At 45.2% G+C, this 18,682-nt stretch overlaps 1 protein-coding gene across 4 annotated transcripts; it reads right to left on the bottom strand.

Moving 5' to 3' along the window:
- Window positions 1–5,826: 5,826 nt before the first annotated feature.
- LOC121681713 (SHC-transforming protein 4-like) lies at window positions 5,827–18,516 on the bottom strand. Of its 4 annotated transcripts, XM_042061621.1 has the most exons (13): window positions 18,447–18,497; window positions 17,444–18,151; window positions 16,534–17,113; window positions 13,395–13,465; window positions 11,021–11,084; window positions 10,646–10,765; window positions 10,343–10,396; window positions 8,893–8,944; window positions 8,646–8,772; window positions 7,753–7,939; window positions 7,571–7,643; window positions 6,927–7,234; window positions 5,827–6,671 (listed from the first exon to the last, which is right to left on the bottom strand). In XM_042061621.1, the coding sequence occupies exons 3-13, from the start codon at window positions 17,038–17,040 to the stop codon at window positions 6,543–6,545; spliced, it is 1,692 nt and encodes a 563-aa protein (XP_041917555.1). In that variant the 5' UTR covers window positions 17,041–17,113; window positions 17,444–18,151; window positions 18,447–18,497; the 3' UTR covers window positions 5,827–6,542. The 4 variants fall into 4 exon arrangements, with proteins under 4 accessions (XP_041917555.1, XP_041917556.1, XP_041917557.1 ...); XM_042061622.1 differs by lacking the exon at window positions 17,444–18,151 and having other exon boundaries at window positions 18,447–18,516; XM_042061623.1 differs by lacking the exon at window positions 18,447–18,497 and having other exon boundaries at window positions 6,851–7,234; window positions 17,444–18,387.
- Window positions 18,517–18,682: the final 166 nt, after the last annotated feature.

The following is an 18,682-nucleotide window of genomic DNA, read 5'->3' as shown; positions in this document are numbered from 1 at the left end:
CTTCACAACGAGTTCGGCGAATTAATATACAAGTGTGATACGGCCAAAAGGTGTGCAGATAACATACGGTTAATGGTCGTTCTAAATTACGTAGGACAATGGGAAATTCAACCAAGCAGTGGAATAACAGGTTTTAAATTTCTTGTGACATCATCTAAGGTCCAAGCTGACCACTTCAACTTTTAGTCTCTAAACATGCATGAGCTCTTGCAAAATATTTTAAACATCAAGCCTTCCTGTATGTCCTGTCTCAGTGGAAAATATACTTTTTATGCATGTCAAAAGTATTCCTTATGCTTGTGTATTCAAAAGTATTCCTTATGCCGTCTTTTTAAATGAGTAAAAAGCCCCAAACCATGTGTAATATATATGTATATATTTCTCACACTGTAAGCTGGTTTCCTCAGTGAATCCACATTGACTGACCTAAGAACCAAGTGTTCATTCATTACTAACCACAAATGAATTTGTTCCCTCATAGATTCCTCACTAAACATCTTCCTGTTGACTTCTAAACTAAAACAAACGCAGCCAATGGCCTTCATAAGAAGACATGGTTTATTTCCCACAGATCCCGTTCTGATTAACTCGGCATGACTTTGATAACATGGGGTTAAGGAGATGATTTCATGCCCCTGTAAAAGCTGTTGTTTATGGAGATATTGACCCTTTTCCGTCATGCAAAACTGCCTCGCCTATGTTTGCTTCTCCCCCTCCCCCCAATCCAGCAGATAGAACCGGGAGCAATGGCTTGTTTTGGAGACTCTCGCTTGTGCCAGCTGCCTTCCCTTTCATCAGCATGGCGTCTGGATGCTGGAAGCCAGTCCACTCTGATTCTCATCCCAAGATATTTTCCCTCACAGGAACAAGAGAAAAAGAGGGGAATGAAAAAGGGCTGGAGAGAACATACTGGAAGCAGGCTGGAGAGAACATGCTGGAAGCAGGCTGGAGAGCTGAGAAGTAGGTAGGCCTGGTGAAGTACGTGTCACTTGGCCTGGTGGTGGAGGTGGGCAGAGAGAGGGTATCAGGGTTGGCCGCGGTCCATCCTGTCTCGCTGTCCTTCGAACATATGGCCGCAGCCGACGCAGCTAATTGTGTATGCTCAGCTGCAGGCACTTTGCTCCTCACTGGAACTTTAATTATTCTCCATGACCTGAAGATTTCTCTCCCAAAGAAGTCTGCGAAGCACAGATATGTTTCACCGCATCTGTTTCCACTCTGAGTCCCACAGGAAATGATGCATCCAAATCTATCATGCCTTACCTCAAACTGAGAGTACACGGGGCAGGGGGGGGGGGGGATGTTTGTGTGCATCATAGTCACCCCAAAACAAACAAAGCCCTAAAACGAAAACAGTGATCTAGCAAGAAATAGACCACACTCTGTTTCACGAAGATGTCTCTGCTCAATGCACTGGTGCGCCTGATGTCTGTTGCGACAAGGGCCACTGCTCAAAACATCCCCACGGCAATCCCTTGACTCATCCCCTGATGATGTGTATGTGTCCCCTCCCTTATCGGAGACAGGCGATTAATTGGCTGCCATCAATGAGTTCTGAGGTGGGATGTTGACTTCTCTCTGCTTGAAGGCATTACTCAGTGCAGTGCAGCAGGTTCACATCACAGGCCTGCTTAGGGGAGACCTGTGAAGTGTGTGTGTGTGTGGGGGGAGATCATTAGGTTGCACAGAGCAGCTACACGTGCAACACGCAACGTTTCAGATGACCTCATACAGTAGGTCATTATTTTTCTTGGGTAAATGGTCTTGGGCGAGGTAGATATGAGTCAATGGGTGTATTACCTAATGCTACCCCACTGGTGGGACTGGGAGCTAAGGAGAAGTCCCAGACTCCTCACTCAAACCCTTTCCTCTTCCTAAGAGCAGGTATCCACTCAGGCTTGCTTTCAAATGTACCTAAGGACATTACTTTTCTTTGATGATTTAATGATACAATGTTCCAAAGCATTCTGTCCTATTTGAAGTTCTTCAGGAATTGTACACTTTCTGTTTTTAGGCCAATAGTGTCTCAGTTAGTGTTTCACCAGGAGAGTCTGTCCCCACAAGGAGTGCAAATCTGGGAGAGGGAGCAATGCTGTGTTTACAGCTGCAGGAGACTTGTTTTCGCCCCGAGTCCTTAGCGTTCCTCAGTCTTTTTTGACCTCAATCTGACAAAACAGGCTCACAGAGCAAAGGCATTGAGATTTATGTGACCAGGACCCCTCCAAATGCATCTTTCCGTTGGGATGCGAGCGCCACAGCCTCAACTGTCAACAACATACTTTTAGCAGTATGTCAAGCATTGGACCAGCGCAGGATCTTCGCTGGAGTGATAGCTGTCCCAAAGCTCGCATGAAAATGGGTTTATTTGTGCTGTGTTAAACAATCTATTTGTTTTATACAACAATAAAACACGTAGGGATACCCCACTCGACCACAGGCTGCAATCAAGGTTTGTTTTTGAATGGTTGTACATGTATGTCATCATCAACTGGTAGGCCTACTAGCATGACACATTCTGTTTTCATCTAAACAATACGCCATTTGGGGGCCATTTGAATCAACATTAAACAAAAAAGTGCCCCAAACTGACACTAATCCTATAAACATGCCACAAGGGGGAACCAATGCACTGGGATGAGTGTGACTTGGCATTCATATCAGCAAGCACACATCATATCTCCACAAGCACACAGATCCTGTCACAAACAATAAAAGAAGTTATCTTTATGGACATCCAGAGACCGGAGAAATGGATAGAACTCCTCTTACTCAAATAAAAGAAATTATAGGGTGAAACAAGAGAAAAATATCTCCAAATATGTTCAATAACCTGAAGAACCATGCTGACTGATAAAAAAGACAATTAAAGACCAATGGTTTTTCATGACATTGGTTTATATGCTTGTTGCTTTGATGAAATGTTAAAAAAGAAATAAATGGAAAAGCCTGCAAAAATGTGCTTTGCTCCCTCATTCTCTGTCCGTGGCAGACATTCAAGTGCACTCGATATTTTACCCAGGAATTTGGGCTACAAGAAACATGCTGCGGACTGAAAGTGCTGCTTTAACTGTCACAATCCATATCTTGCTTCTCATGCTCTTACAGACAGTGATAAAGCATCCTCCTTGCACGCATTTAAGCCTCGCGACAGTGAGGTTTTCTACAGCGCCATGTTTGATAGCCACAACATGAGGGCCAGTTAGCATCTATGACAGTGATGTAGAGCTCTTTACTGTCAAAGCCCGAAATGAGTTGTAAATCCCATGCAAGCCTCTCTATGCATTATGGGCGTGACGCCGGTAGCAACATAATAACAGACTCGAAGAAACACCATCCAGAGGCTGAGCCGCGAGCACCACAGACAGACCAGTGGGTTGTGTTAGAGCATACACCAAACAGATGCCAGGAGAATAAAAATGTACTGACAGTCAGGGCTGTACATCAGTGTGAAATGGCCACAGCCCACAAATGAGAGAGCTAGAGAAACAATCAAGCGCCTGAGCCATGCTTTCAGCATGAATGATAGCAATAATTACCTCAGAAAGAAGACAAAGTCTATGAGGGCTGGACACTCTTTTCAATTCTGGATGCTTATTTAGCTCTCTCATTTGTGTGCATTGCTGTTTTAAAAAGCCATACATCTCCCCCAAAACAGTTGATGAGTGTTGTAGTAGGCCTACATGCTAAACACTATAGCTTCAAATAGGTCTCTATGTTCCTGGTCCTTTACGGCTGTCTGAAAAAACAAGACAGATGTATACTGTGCCCTTAAAAGCAGGCCACCAATCAGAGGTGCAATTTAAAGAAATTGTGGATCAACTGGTAGACATTAGACTGAAGTCATTAAGGGCAAATCTTGGCTCACCATCAGGGCTTGAGGCCCCAGCAGAACCTCTCTCAGCTGAAGTGCAGGTCCAATGAGGAAACTGGTCTCTGTCTGCCTGCCCCAACAAAAGAGCATGAAAAACAAAAGAGATATACAGGTATTCTAGTCTAAACAGCTTAAGAGTTAACTGTAATCTCTGGATGGCTGAAAGTGTCACTCTTATACTGAGATAGGCTACACTGATAATACACAACAAAAAAACTTTTCATATAATAGAAGGAAAATTACATGGACAAAGCAAAGCACTCTTTGTACATATGTAGTCTTATTACTTTCCTTATGAGCTCATCAACTACAAAAAGGTAGTTTTTTTATGATCACAAGGAAAGGCAACAAATGAGAATGAGTTCAAGACATACACTTGGTTATAAAAACACGTGAAAACAAAATACATTACAATGTGTCAGCCTCGCCCATCCTGGAAGACAACATATATCATTTCACATTTCATTTCATTTGGAAGGGTCACTCATGTTTTCTTTCTGTCTTTTTTCTCCTCTGGCTGCTGCAGACAGGCCTTCCCATGAGCTCAGCCTGGGCTTTGAGTAATGGGATGTGACAGGCGTGGCCACTGGACGCACTGGACATGAGAAGGTATGGTTTCATCTCAGTCTCTGTCCTCACACGGGTGACGTCAGCTTGGACATTAGGTTGGTGTTCCTAATGGTGCATCACTGGAACGCTTTGAGTTGTTCAGTGTGCACAGTTGAACCGTATTGGAGAGGGCAAGTCCCTTAAAAACATGCTTGGTCAGAGGCCTACAAAATCATATCAAAAGACAAGAGGTTCATTTTGGAACAACACTCAACCTCTGGCCACTCCTGGAGCTAGTGCAGGAATCTACTGCATATGAGAGTTCACCCAAGTTTGGTTCCATTTGTGCCTTCACACTGCATTATACTTCAGCACATTAATACCTTTACATACATAATCCAATGTGTATCCCTAGTTTAGACCTCGCAGATGGCCCTCAACCTCCATGTGAGTGCCGGGCTTCAGACGCTGAAGGGTGTAGTCGGAGGTCAGCGCTGCGAGGCTTGATGGAATTTCCCCTGCTGGTTCACCCGGAGGACTGACATCACTCCGCCAGGACCCTCCTTTGGCTCATCATGGAAACAGCCCTCGCAAGGCCCCAGCGCTCCACACCCAGAGTCCTCAAATGGCAATCACCTCCCTCTGTCACCCCTGCCACAGATGGCCTGAGCAGGACCCGACGGGCCTCCAGCTCTCAAGCAGTTTAGAGAGTCACACACTCACTGCAAATTTGGACACAGCGACAGTGTTCTTCTCTATAGAGAAATAAATAAGAGATAAATCAAGCTTTTTGGTGAGTGTTGGTGGTGACTCTGGTGAGTTTGGGTCTAATGGGAAATGCTGTGCATCCCAAACATGGTGATAATCGATCCCAAATGTGTGGTGCATTTTGACAGTAATCTGGAGGTGAGTATTAGGACATATCTTTTGTGATTGCTTGAGTTTACCACTCAAGCAAGATTTTTCCAAGTCAGCCTTTTACTAGTTTAACGCTATAGTGTCATCTTGTGGCTGAACTCATACAATACAAACATTTCAAAATGTGTCCACATTAAGACGTCAAACATACTATCTAAAGCAAGCCAGTTTATTTTAACATACTAATTTTCATTTCAAAATATTTACATGTACATTTAAAAAGAAAAGGAGAAATACATTTACAATGCAGAGTGAAATTCTTATTTTCATTTCTATGATTCTATGATGCCTAGTTTTGAGCAGCCTAATTATCTTAACTTAGTATAAAAGGTATATCAGTTAAAACTCTTACACTATATGTTTTTTTACATTTTAACATTTAACATTTTATATCATTTTAAAACATTCATCTTAAAGGAACAAGGTTTTCCAAACATTTCATACAAATTTTCATTTTTATTAGATGTTTGGAAAACCTTGTTCCTTTAAGATGAATGTAACTATACTGAAACACTGGTTGCTCCACGATTTGTTAGTTTGCATTTGCTATGAATTCCGTTGTAATGAATTGTAAAACCAAGTTTTACCGAGCTCAGACTGTTTTTATGCTGCTAAACACATTTAGGCCACTGACAAGCTCTACCCTAGTACCTTATTCATGCATCTCCTGAATCTATTTAAAGCCCCAATGTATAAACAACGTATTGATTATGTTTTGCATATTTCAGGGTTGAACTGTGTATTAAAGTGTAGTATAGTTTAATCAAAATGAATCAAGCTCCTTCACCTTCATGATATGAAAGAGCCAGATATATCAGCTCTGGTTAATTTTAAAGACAACCACATTTCTGAAATGTGACATGTATCAAAATACAAAGTACAAAAATCTAGTTTACAAAATATTCAATCATATGTCTGATAACTCCAACAAGGCACCATATCAAAGAAACAACACAAAGAAAATCTTTTTAACAAAACACAGCAGGCAACCTCTTGCTCTACTTATATTGTATATATTTGTGCTTTCAGACACCGGTATAAGCTAAAAGAGTCTCTTTTGTGGCTAAAATCCATGGAGTAAGTCCATGAATGGTGACCAAAGTAGCTGTTCACTGTATTCACTATAATGGCATGCAGGTGGAAGGAGGTCCACAGAAAGTGCAGAAAGAGATGTACGGGCACAGAGTTCCTAACGCCGGTCTGGCTACTGCTTCAGCAGGACAGGCTGCTTCAAACATAACTCGCTTCCAGAGGACACAATTGGCTGCTGATTGTCCATGTGATGACGAATGAGATGTCCAACACTTTGGAATACGTTATCCTTCGTCCTCACCTTGAGAGCCAGGCAGAAAAAAATGTTAGAGATCACAAATGTAACACTTTCCTTTAGGCTACTAAGAAAATAATAATAACGTAAAAGAACACTAACTAAAAGGCAGCTTGTAATGAATGCAAAGAGCCATAGTAAAGGCAGATCCTGGTGGTGCTGTGAGATGACAATGCATTATTCACCGAGGGCCAGATGGCGGCCTGGGTGGCGCGCGGTGTCGTGTGTAGTAAATAAGTGGCGGCGGGGCGGCCTACCCACCGTTCCCTCCGGGTCCATGAGCAGCAGGTGCTTGGCGGCGTCTCCCTGCAGCCCACTCAGCACATACTGGCCCGGCGCCGAGCAGCTCTCCCGCACCAGGAAGTCGCCGCTGCGGGCCAGCCGGCTCTCGGCCTCCCGCCGGCTCAGCCTGCCGTGGTACCAGCCCTCTCCGGCCAAGGGCTGCTGCTGCTGGGGGTGGTGATGGTGGGCGGGCACGGGAACAGGCACGGGCGCGCTTGGCAGCGGTGGCGCTTCCGCTAGCGGGCCATCCTCCACCTCCGTCTCACTCCCCGTCTGTTCGAGCGGCTCTGAGTCACATCACATGCGCAAGAACATGTCATATTTATGGGAGTGCTTTTCTCAAGGAACATAAGAGTGAGATAGGTATGAGAAACTGCAAATGGTAATGTAGAAAGTGCCTGATTATAGTATGAATTAATTATTTTAAGTAAATAGTTAAAATAGTTTCACTCATGAAAATAATGCTTTATTGCATCATATGAAAATTATGGTAGGGTGAGTGACTCCAAGAGACAAGAGACAAGACTTTAAATATTTCTCAGCTCTCTTTTCTTTATTTTTTACATTTAGACTTAGACTTTTCATTTTCTCCACTAGCAGGAGCATGACTTCTCCTCCCTCACCTGCAGATGGCAGCAGCTGCCTGTGCGGGAGCGGGCAGTTCTCATAGAGTGCGCTGAGCGGCGGGGAGCCTGTCTGCAAGCCAACACAAAACAACAGAGGATGAGTCACGCAGGAAGTGGCAGCTCCGGCGCTGCTGACGAGATCTGTGCTGTGCATCAGGCGGTGGGCGAGCCTTCCTCACCCTTCCTCGGCCCTCGTCTTCCTCCCGCAACTCGGCCAGCTCCACGCATGGGTCCTGCAGACCCCCCAGCGGCGCCGCCTTGCCCAGGACCTCGTTGTAGTAGTTGTGGCCTCCCCGGGAGCCTAAGCACTCTGGGCTGAGGCTTCTGACCAGCACAAGGCTGCGGTGGGACTCCTCTGCATTCACTCTGTAACAATGACATACATAAATACATACATACATCCACGCAAGCGTATAGTGCTTCATTTAGATAACATCCTGACTTCCAGCTTTTGTCTACATGGCTCCACCAGCATCTCAAACAAAACATATTTGAAAATGCTTATCTGCTGCAGTGAATCTGCAGCATCTACAGAATATAGGCCATCTAAATGAAAACATAATTACATGACAACCCAGACATTCGCTGAATCAGTGCTGTTTGGATGAATGGCAATTTCTATAAATGATACAACATTGTCATGACTACAGTGTAGATTTAACGTTTCACATAACTTATTACATACTATTCAAATCACACAATACAGATGAAAAGACCAAACAAATATATAAGAGAACTGTGCAATGACACATTACACTGAGCTGTCTTATTCTACTCATGTCCTATGAGTAGTGCCATGCTGGAGCTGTTACAAATGATTGCATGATGGATTGCTACAGATCGCATGGTCGTTCATCATAATCTGAGCTGCATGTTTCCCACTTTGATCAATGGAGTTGTGGTGGTGGTGGGTGGGTACGATGTGCCAGTGAGGGATTGGGTGGAGCAGTGGGGTGGGGGAGGGGTTGATGGAGCTGACTCACTTTGGTTGCGTCTGTGTGTGATGTCATAAAGGTGAAATAATCAGGACGGAGCCAAGGAATCAGAGCGACACTCTTCTAAATTAACTGACCTTTCCTTAGCCACTGTGTGTGACGGTGGACTGCTAAGAAACTGCCGGAAACGCTTTTCAAACGCCTGTCCGATCGTGTTGATCACCTCTTGCGCCAGGCCCTCTGGACACTCCAATATGTGACAAGCTGACAAAATGAGTGTGTATGCTGTTAGATACTGATGAAGATATGAATCACACTTATATTTCATATTTGAGTAATACAATACCCAAATGGCAAGTCAACATGAACACACTAAAAACCTACCTCTTTCATTGACAGAATCTTTGGCAACATAGGCAACATAATCTGCAGTCTCCTGAAGAAAAACAAACATGAATAGCTGATGGTTACATATTCAAATCACTGACTGCACAGCATTTATTTTGGCAACACACCTATTAGATATCATAACACAAATCTCAGCAAAAGACAACAATGATATAGACATAATAAAATGATAATAACAAACAGAGGTGTCAGTTATCATGTCCCACATTCAGACCAGTTGTGTCTTCACCTGTGGGCATTAACTACACAGCAACGTTACACACCATGTGGCAGAACAGGAAACTAGTCACATTTATGACTGCACACAGGGTGGAATTACAATGGCAGTAATCGAATTACACCTTGTACATCATGTGTGTGTGTGTGTGTGTGTGTGTGTGTGTATGCGTGTGTGTGTGTGTCTGTGTGTGTGCGTCTGTGTGTCGTATGCACTGTAGCAGAATGTTGATTACAGGATGAGAGACCAGGAAGTGAATTGGGCACCGGGGAGGAAGACGGTCACGTTAATTAAATCAGGCCGCCGCTTATCAAGCCGCTTCTATTTCCCCTCGCTACATTACATCACATGCTCCAGTGCGGCTCCTTCATGAGCGGCTGCCTTATCGCAGGAAAAGCCCTTTCACAAATATTTTCATGAGGCGCTGTGGCACCAGCGCTCCTGCCGCGCCACTCTGCGTTGCCACTCTCTGCGCAGGAAACAGGAAGGGCTGATGCCCAGATAAGGACTTCCCAGTATCTCCCAGCACGGATGACTCCTCGGCGGTGTGGCTGAGACCAGACCAGATGAGACGCCAGGGACGTGCACTTAAGGTGCACCGTCTCAAAGAGAGCACACAGCATGGGTGTCTAATCCCCCAATTATAGTGGAGGCTTTTATGGCTGGTGATTAGAACTGAGAGGCCAGCTTCATACATCCAGCATCCACTGCTCCTGATATAATGTGCTCTGTTGATATCTGGTTTCTATTGAACATCTCAAATCCAGCTTGCTCTTAGATTTGCACAATGTGAAAGGTCCTAAGACAATTGATTTCATCCTTAGAAGGAGAATTTTCCCCAAGGGCCAAATGAAGTACACTGGCAGTGCACTAGTTAGTGACGGAAGTAAGAGAGTTTAAATACAGTTAGGTAGGGTTTCTAATATGTCCTCTGATTGCTCCCAGTCTCATGAAAGATTTGTACAGAGAGCTCTCTGGATAATATTGAATACTTCATGGTCAAAAACATCATGCCAAAACAAACAAACAACAAACAAAAAAAACAGAAACAAAATAAAAAATACTGTGCTGCTAAACTGTAACACAAGGATTATTGTACTGACAACACTGGAGTCACAGGTTTATTCTTAGAGAAGAGCCTCGTCCAGTCAGCTGTCTGCTGCAGGACAAAACATGATTATTTCCAGAGCAGAGGAGGCAGGAACTTACAGGGTCTCCTCCGGAGGCAAAGGAAATGGACTGCATCGGATGCTGAGCCACAGTCTGAGGACAAAGGCAAAGACGGCGTTCTACTTTTGACTTGCTTTTTACAGTATATGTCCTACTGTATATGTCATTACAATGTCATTACATGGTGTGTATAAGGAAGGATTTACATGAATGAAATTGCTATTAATGTATGTCCATAATTATAAAACATAATAATGTACATTAGTCTTATAGCTATAGCTAAGGGGACTGTTTCACTCTGGTAACTGGTAACTATAACATACTGTTCCTCATGGTTCTTACCTGAAGGGAATCAAGAGTGATTAATTTTAAACTGTTCATTGTGATGCTCAGCTTGAGGTTTGTTCCAGAAAACTGCAGGTTGCTCTTGCCCAGAATTGTTGACAGGCCTTTACGTGGTGGCTTAAATGAAATATAAAGCAATTACAATATAATTATGCACAAACATAAAGCATGAATAAAATGAGTTAATTTGTAACAGGAATAGACAACCAGTCAGCATGTTGCATGTATATTTGAAATAGTCCATGTAATTTGAAAAAAAATAATCAAAACAATCTGTCTGTGGAGATGGTTTAGGTTTATCTGTGCATGATGAGGGAAATAGACAGAAGGAATGAGTGCTGCAGAGCACGAGACAGACAGGCAAACAGATACCTTCCGCCGCTTCAGCACTGTCTTGGCCCCTTGTACACTTTCACACAGCCGACATATAGCCTCCCTGGGAGGAGAGAGGACACAGGAGGCACAGTGACCCGACTACTCCACACCAAACATGACACACTTCCCCCATGCCCCAGTGTCCAGCACCACTCCACTCACCTGCCGCCGCCATCCGCACACACACACACGCACGCATATGCGCGCGCACACACACACACACGCACACACACACACGTACATGCGCGCTCACACACACACGCGCACGCACACACGCACACACACACACACACACACACACACACACACACACCCCATTCATACACAGAGCTCACAAACGGCCCAGCGAGAGTCATTCTCAATTCATTCACAGGAATCACATTTCATCCGTGTATAAAAACATTGTTGTCAGAGACCTTGCTGTCTACAAGCGATGTTTTCATTGATTAAAGCCGCAGTGACACATAAAAGACAGTCCTCCCTAATTGCTCTTGTGCACAGCACGCATGATGAGTCAGACAGGAAGGCCAAATTGAAGTTATTATACGGAGATTCATGGCACACTGCTAGGTGAGGATGATGGAGCCCTATGGGGGTGGACAGGGAGCAGACTCCATGCTCAGAGGACCGCCGTGGGATGCGCTACCCATCTGAGACTAAAACATAATCTCTTTAGTTGGGTGACAGGAACCATTATCATGTCTGCGTCGCAACCACATTTGCGTGGTTAACCATGTTAACCAAGTGTCTGTGCTTAACTCATGTGGGAAGAAGCCATCTGTCTATATAAAAATAATTGGAATGAAAAATAATCGGAATGATAGGAATATAAATCTCAGCAAAAAAAAATCCCTTAACAAACTGTGCATGAGAACCAACTCCAAAACTAAATACTCAAATCCAATATTTCCGGTGCCTATTTGATTTCAGTGTGTACGTAATAGAATTCAAGAGTGTAATAAAAAAAAGAATTGACAATTGACAAACGGAACAAGCTGCCTTTCAGGAGTTAGAACAGGCCTCCTGGCTATACATATGCATGAAGCTTGTGATCTGGTGATAAAACACACAGGAGAGAGAGAGAGAGAGAGAGAGAGAGAGAGAGAGAGAGAGAGAGAGAGAGAGAGAGAGAGAGAGAGAGCACATATGAGCATCAGGACGTAGGGCCTTTGAGCAGTGGGGCTGCAGGGGAGAGGAGAAAACAAATCAATGGCCAACTGAGTTCCTGTGCCAGGGACTCGCCCACTCAGGGCAGAGGGGTCACGTCCAGCCCAAAGCCCCGCTAACATCCTCTGATCAGCGCAAGAGGCCGAGCGACTCCCACGCCTGTCTTGGCCCCACGAGCCAAGGTCTGGGCGGGCTGCGGTCCTCTCTCCCAGTCACGACGCTGTCCACTCCAGTGAGAGGCCCCAGCGTTTGCCTCCAGGGAGACCATGGGACAGGAACCACAAGGCTGGACCAGACAGACCATCAGTGTGCCGGATCGGAAATATTAGATTTACCCGAGCACATAGAAGGTAGAGAATACACCCCTGTCTTTCCCCCCTCAGAACTAATAGATTAATGAAAATTAATCAAGCGCTACACAGAAGCCTCAGTTAGCTGGCCATCTATGGCCCCCGCTTTAAAAAGGAATACACTGCAAGCAAAAAAAAAAGCACCACCCAGTTTCCCTTTGGTCGTGGCAGTGACAAAGTAAGTATTTTTCTCCTGAAAACAAATTACAATTGATGGACTATCTCTCAACCTCTTTAAATTCAAGACATCATTAGGAGGAAATTTGCCCAAATTGAATTTTCTAGCACATCATTCTTTGCGCAGTAGCAATCGCATGAACACAGGCTGTTCTGTTAGACTAAGGCCAAGACTCTCTCTTAGTGTTATTTGGTTGAAATCAAAACACAGAGGCCAGACAGCGTAGGACATATCCTGCATTGAGTGGATTGCACTTTTGTTCTTTTTGTATCAACAGTCTAGTAGGCTAGAAGTTTAAGTGTCTTTGATGGCAAAACATTTCCCAAACAAGCACAAATACCTCTTTCTATGAACTTGGACAGGGCAAAAGCCACACACAGCATATTGGTGGCATCAACGTGAATTAACGAGTTAAGCCACTAATGGCTTGGGTAATGTCCATCCTAACACAGCCCTCACTGTGCTTTAACTAATAGCTTAAACTTTCATCTCAACACCCCCCTTTCCTCACAATCACAATCACACACACACACACACACACACACACACACACACACACACACACACACACACACAATCAAAAACAGACAACACAAAGAGGACAGCCTGTCCCAGTGCTTATGCGGCTGAATTGCAGTCAGCCAGAATGGCTAATAACAGCAGTGAGACTCTTTACCGTGTGACTTGCGTTCTTGTCTCGAAATCCAGGGCCCTCATTGACTGGATCACTTCCAAACAGCCCATGTACTGCAGGAAAAAAACACAAGAACACACAGTGTGACTGGGAGGAAGAGCATCTCGGGACCCAGCGTGGACATATATCTGTCCGGCACTTTCACCTTGATCACCCTTAGGCAGCTCGACAGCTGATGAAGAGGGAGCTGAACCGTCAGCATTTCCTGACAGTTAATTTCACAGGGATTAATAAGTATCCATGTCCATAGCTGCCCAATATCACATTAAGGGAATATAAATAGATTATGTACTTCATTGCAAAACAGACGTCACAATGCTTTAATGTGATATATTCTGTGTTAAATAAATGTATTCATATGCAAAGAGGAGAAATTATCCTTCATGTGTCAACACCAAACCGTGGATGACACAATCTGAGGATCAAAGAGACTCTGATCAACCACAGGTCTGAAGTGTGTTTTGATGCTAAATCACTGTGAACGACAACAGCACATATTGTCAGCCTATAGTATACATATATAGTGGCATATATGAATGGCTTTGATGCTCCCCTTGGTGTGAGACCATGTAAAATGTATATGTGTTTGAATGCAAATTTGTGTGTGTGCGGGGGCTGTGTATGAGGTATAGTGGGAGAGGGCTAGCACTCTGTTCCCATAAGAAGCGTAATCTGCCTGCCGAGTCCAGCAGGCAGACAGGATGCACAGACGTGTTTCTATTCCTCCAGCAGAAGCAGCAGCAGCAGCGCTGCTTGGGCCCAGCCTGTACAGGGGCAGGTGACTCACCCACCCAGGCTTACGCCAGGATGAGTAAGTCCACCACTGCTTCCGTGCTCCAGAGCGAGGAGGCCAAAAGAAATCAATGAGGCACCAGCCGGCAGTGCGCACGCCTGTCAGTGTGGTCCTTCGAGCCTGACACTCCCCTCTCTCTTATTCTCTTTGAAGTCCAGCAAAAAAACATTTGTGGGGCTTAATGGTCAAACACCCCAGTCACACTTCCCGGTCAAATTAAGGAACATTTCCTTTATTCCCTTCTGTTGCTTTTCCTTGTCTGATTTTCTTCACATTTTCTGCAAAGCTAAAGCTACAGGGATTACTTATAGACATGGTATCATTTGTCAATGAAATCAGTGCCTGGTGCCTCATTTTCAAATGAAATTAACAAATTGTGTTACTATCAGTTACCAATATCTAAGCAATCACATACACAACTATATTTGTGTCTATACACCCCTGCCCCCACCAACATTTAGACAACATCCTCCCCCAGCTAGAGGTAGTAGGGAGTGACAGTCATGACTTGATAGCAGATGTGCAAAAACTATGACATCAAACAATATGACGCATGATATCATGAGCTGGATGATCACATGGGTTATTACAACAGCCTGAGGTGAAAGCAGAAAGAAGTTGGGATAACAAGGGAAGCTGCAGCTCTGTCTCCTGACCAACAGAAAGCACCTTGCCCAGCTGTTCCCGACTGCCTAGCCATCCAACGCAACATGTTTGAATTCACATCCCTGCCTCTGTGCTTCCCATCGATGAAGCCCCCATCCAAAGGGAAATAGAGGAAGAGAGATGGAGTGAGAGAGAGAGAGAGAGCAAGAGAGGGAGAGGGAGAGAGGATGAGTCATTCCTGCGAGTACAGGAAGCACTGCGCGTCTGTGAGGGAGGGGAGGGGATGGGTGGGTGTGTGATTGTGGGGGTGTGCTGTGTGTGTGCGCACACTCATTCATCTCCCAGGTGCTTCTCTTCCTCTCCTCTCCTCTCCTCTCGCACCGCTTCTCAGCAGCCAGCCAGGCAGGCAGGCGCTCTGTTGCTACAGCTGAGGAGAAAGGGCTCACCTGACTTATGCTAGTTCAGGGGTCAGCTCAACTTCCAAGGGCAAGCATAAGCTGATATGCCCGTGTATGTGCTGTCGTTGCGTATCTTTGTGTAAGTGCACATGTATATAGTATGCATGTGTAAGACAACATATGCTAAGTGTGTTTTATGTGTCTAATGTATGCGTGTGTTTGTAATTTGCTTATTGAAGTTCAAAGCTGAGCAGCAGAGGCGATGAAGGCATAGGAATGGGCTCTAGCATACAGAGAGGTTATATAAGCTTATGCCTTTAGGGAGGGATTGCATAAAGCACCTATATAGCGTCATACGGGGCATGTGGCATCAAACACTCCCTGTTTCCTCTTACAGCAAAACAAAGGCACAGCAGCTGTCACAGGCTCTACACCCGGCAACTCCGGTTGTCTTCAGTCACCAGAGCCGATATCAAAGGATGATTGGTTAAAAACACAAACGACTCTGGACGTCCTCTTGCTAGTGACTGTATTTCCCGCAGCCAGTTAGGTAGCTGAGCTCTGACCGAAGACAGTTTATGGACCCATGAAAAGTGGCCAATGGTACATTCTCCACCGAGATGTATATGGTTTGATGACCACAACCGCAACCAATGACCACATTAATGGCACATTAATCTTGTCTCTGTGCCATCATGTATTAATGAAATTTGACAGTTGATCTACCTGTATAGAATGCTGTATACCTAATAACCCATCCTTCCCATTTACCATCACCTTAGGGTTTGTGGTCAGTGAAGAATACAGGGCAAGATTAAGGATGATTGACCGACTGAAGTCTTGTGTAGTGTCGTGTTAAAAATGTTTATGCATGAGGTATATTGTTTAGCATTGGGGGGGGGGGGGGGGGGGGGGGGGATATAATTAGTGTTAAATCATCCTGTCTTCAACCACAACCACAACAGTAAAAATATCCAAAACTTCAAGCATCTCACAACCACTCCACCAATCACAGACTCAAAACTGGAGGAGGTGAATATGCCCTTGTATATTTTAATTTCCTAGTGGTGAAAGTTTGGTCCATTTTGGTGGAGGTGACAAAACACTTCCTCTCTGCATTTAGCTCCAACAGCCACCAAATTCATTATAACTGTAATGAGGTAAAATAGATTTGATAAGATGTGTATAGCTCTCTACTGCTGTCCATGAGGTATCAATCACCAACAGATCTTATCTGTACTCATTCAGCAAAAGAGCTCCTTTATCAGCAACACACTACCCCACAATATCCCATTTCAAGCAGAAGGTGATTTCAGACTCATACCTTGATCTTAAAAGATACTCCGCAGCCTGGTTGATCCAGTCTACACCAGTCGATCTCCATATTGGTCTTGCGGGGAGATGACACACACACTGGGTTGCGTGCCAAGGGACAGGACGCCCCGTGCTGACCGGTGGTGCCAGGACAGCAGTTGGACACAGGTGCAGGCTGGCTCCGGGGGCTTAGCCTCCGCAGCCCCAGCAGTGAGGCCGGACTGGAGATCTTTATGTTGGCCATCCGAGGGATGAAGGTGCACAGGGTGGACGGGCCCCCCTCCTGGGGAGGGGACGCCGCGGGGTCCAGGAGGGCCAGGCTGCCGGGCTGGTTGGGGGCCACACAGGGAGGGGCCTTGGCTCCGACCTTCAGGGGTCCACCACTGGTCTGAGGGCTGTCCTCCAGCGAGGTGACCGAGTCGTTGCGGAGGCGGCTGTACTTGGATCGGTACAGCATGCCTCTCTGTGCGAAGAGACCAGCGTTTGCACAGACTTTGGGCAAGCTGGACTCTTTCATAGCCACAGAGGGCAGAGGGAGGGCGCTGTCGAAGTTGAACAAACACTTGCACGCTCGCCAAGAGCTATACGACCTGCACACAGAGGGAGGAAGCAGTGGCACACATAGAACTATCAGTAGCGTCTGGGAATGCGTGTGCTCTGCTCTGCCCTGCCAGGTCACGCTTGGGTGAACCGTCTTGCTAATAGACATTGCAGAGACACAAAATATTATTCTCACCCGTCTTTAACAGACAGCTACTGGCCTCTGCCCTGATCCACAAATCCAAAAGACAGTAAAGGTTGCCCAAACACATAATGTTAGTGTTAACATACTAATTTGCAAGCATGTATCTCAGAGTATAGCCTACTCTGTATGATCTATTAATGCAATAAAGTAGTACTTTTAAACTGATTTCACTCACCTCCATGGGGCAGAGTCATATCCAGGATGGTAATGTTATCCTGTAGTACCCTGACGGGTTAGTCTACCGCTCACAGGCAACGCCACCATAGCAAAGAGAGGTCCCGACACTCACTAAAAGCTCTTCCTCGGCAGAATGCGTGCGCGTGTGTAAGTGAGTCAAGGTCCTTTTTGCGCCACGATGCTACAGCGACAGAGCGCGCGCTGTCGCAATTTTCATGAATGAACTTTCCCTTTTTTATGAATGAGTTGCTCTCCCGTACTGCGCATGCTGAGAAACGCGTGAATAGGAGAGAAGATGCCTGTAATTGACTGACAGTCCCCCGAGCTTTTTTCTCCGCTAAACCATCGCCCAATCGCGTACAAGCCGAATGACTCATCCACCATAGCAGCAACCATTTGAACGTTCTCTAGTATTGTAATCAGTTTTCTATCTTTAGGCACACTGACAGGTGAACGATGCCCTTGTGTTTGGCCAAACGTTCAGTCGATGCAGTTTGCGGGCAAACGAAATTAAACAGAAGCTAGAGACTGGGAAAGACACACAGGATGTGAAAGGCATCTCTGAGTGCTCGTTACCTTGGACACTGAGGCATATGGTATTTCCCCCCAGGGAAGTTATGAAGCGCTTTCTCACAGCTAGTCTTCTTTTTATGGCCCAGTCACAATCTCCGGCCTGTTTCAACTTCCTGAAGCCCTCGGTGTCAAACTGGCGATGTGAAAAGATTAAACAATAAGACCCTCTGAAGGCGCTATCCTGTTAAGATCACAAAAGAATTGGTGTGATGTTCCGTCGACCTGTCTGCACGAGACAAGTTTCAAGCCGCAGAAGACACCATCTTCCGTAATTTACAATGAAACTTAGGCTACATTGCATCAGCGTTAAACGGGCTATAATATTAGATCCGGATGAGGCGCACAAAAGCATTAGGCTAACCAACCCATAACTGGTCTTTAGCCTACAGACTTCCCCTGAAAATTCAAATACAAGCAAGATACTGTACCGGAAGGGCAGAGGCAGAATTTATTTGCATATGAGTCCTATCAGCCGCAGAAAATCTAATCCTTCCTGAGCGTCCCATCGTGACACCTGTTGTACACTTAAGAACTCAATATGTTGCCAACGCAACGCATAACTTGTTTAGGTGTTGCCAACAACTTGTTTAGGAATTAAGACTGCTCACTGCTCATATTTACCCAACAGCAACAGGATTGTTCCACAAAAGCAATGTCCACATAG

This window comes from Alosa sapidissima, chromosome 14 (genome assembly GCF_018492685.1).
Source record: "Alosa sapidissima isolate fAloSap1 chromosome 14, fAloSap1.pri, whole genome shotgun sequence".
NCBI lineage: Eukaryota > Metazoa > Chordata > Actinopteri > Clupeiformes > Clupeidae > Alosa > Alosa sapidissima.
This window is presented reverse-complemented; position numbering and strand designations above follow the sequence as displayed.

Coding starts and splice junctions, on each gene's coding strand:
- LOC121681713 (XM_042061622.1), bottom strand. CDS start 17,040: ATGAAAGAGTCCAGCTTGCCCAAAGTCTGTGCAAACGCTGGTCTCTTC. Junction 13,466..16,533: donor GAGTATCTTTTAAGATCAAG/GTATGAGTCTGA, acceptor TTTTTCCTGCAG/TACATGGGCTGTTTGGAAGT. Junction 6,672..6,926: donor TCATGGACCCGGAGGGAACG/GTGGGTAGGCCG, acceptor CTGGCTCTCAAG/GTGAGGACGAAGGATAACGT.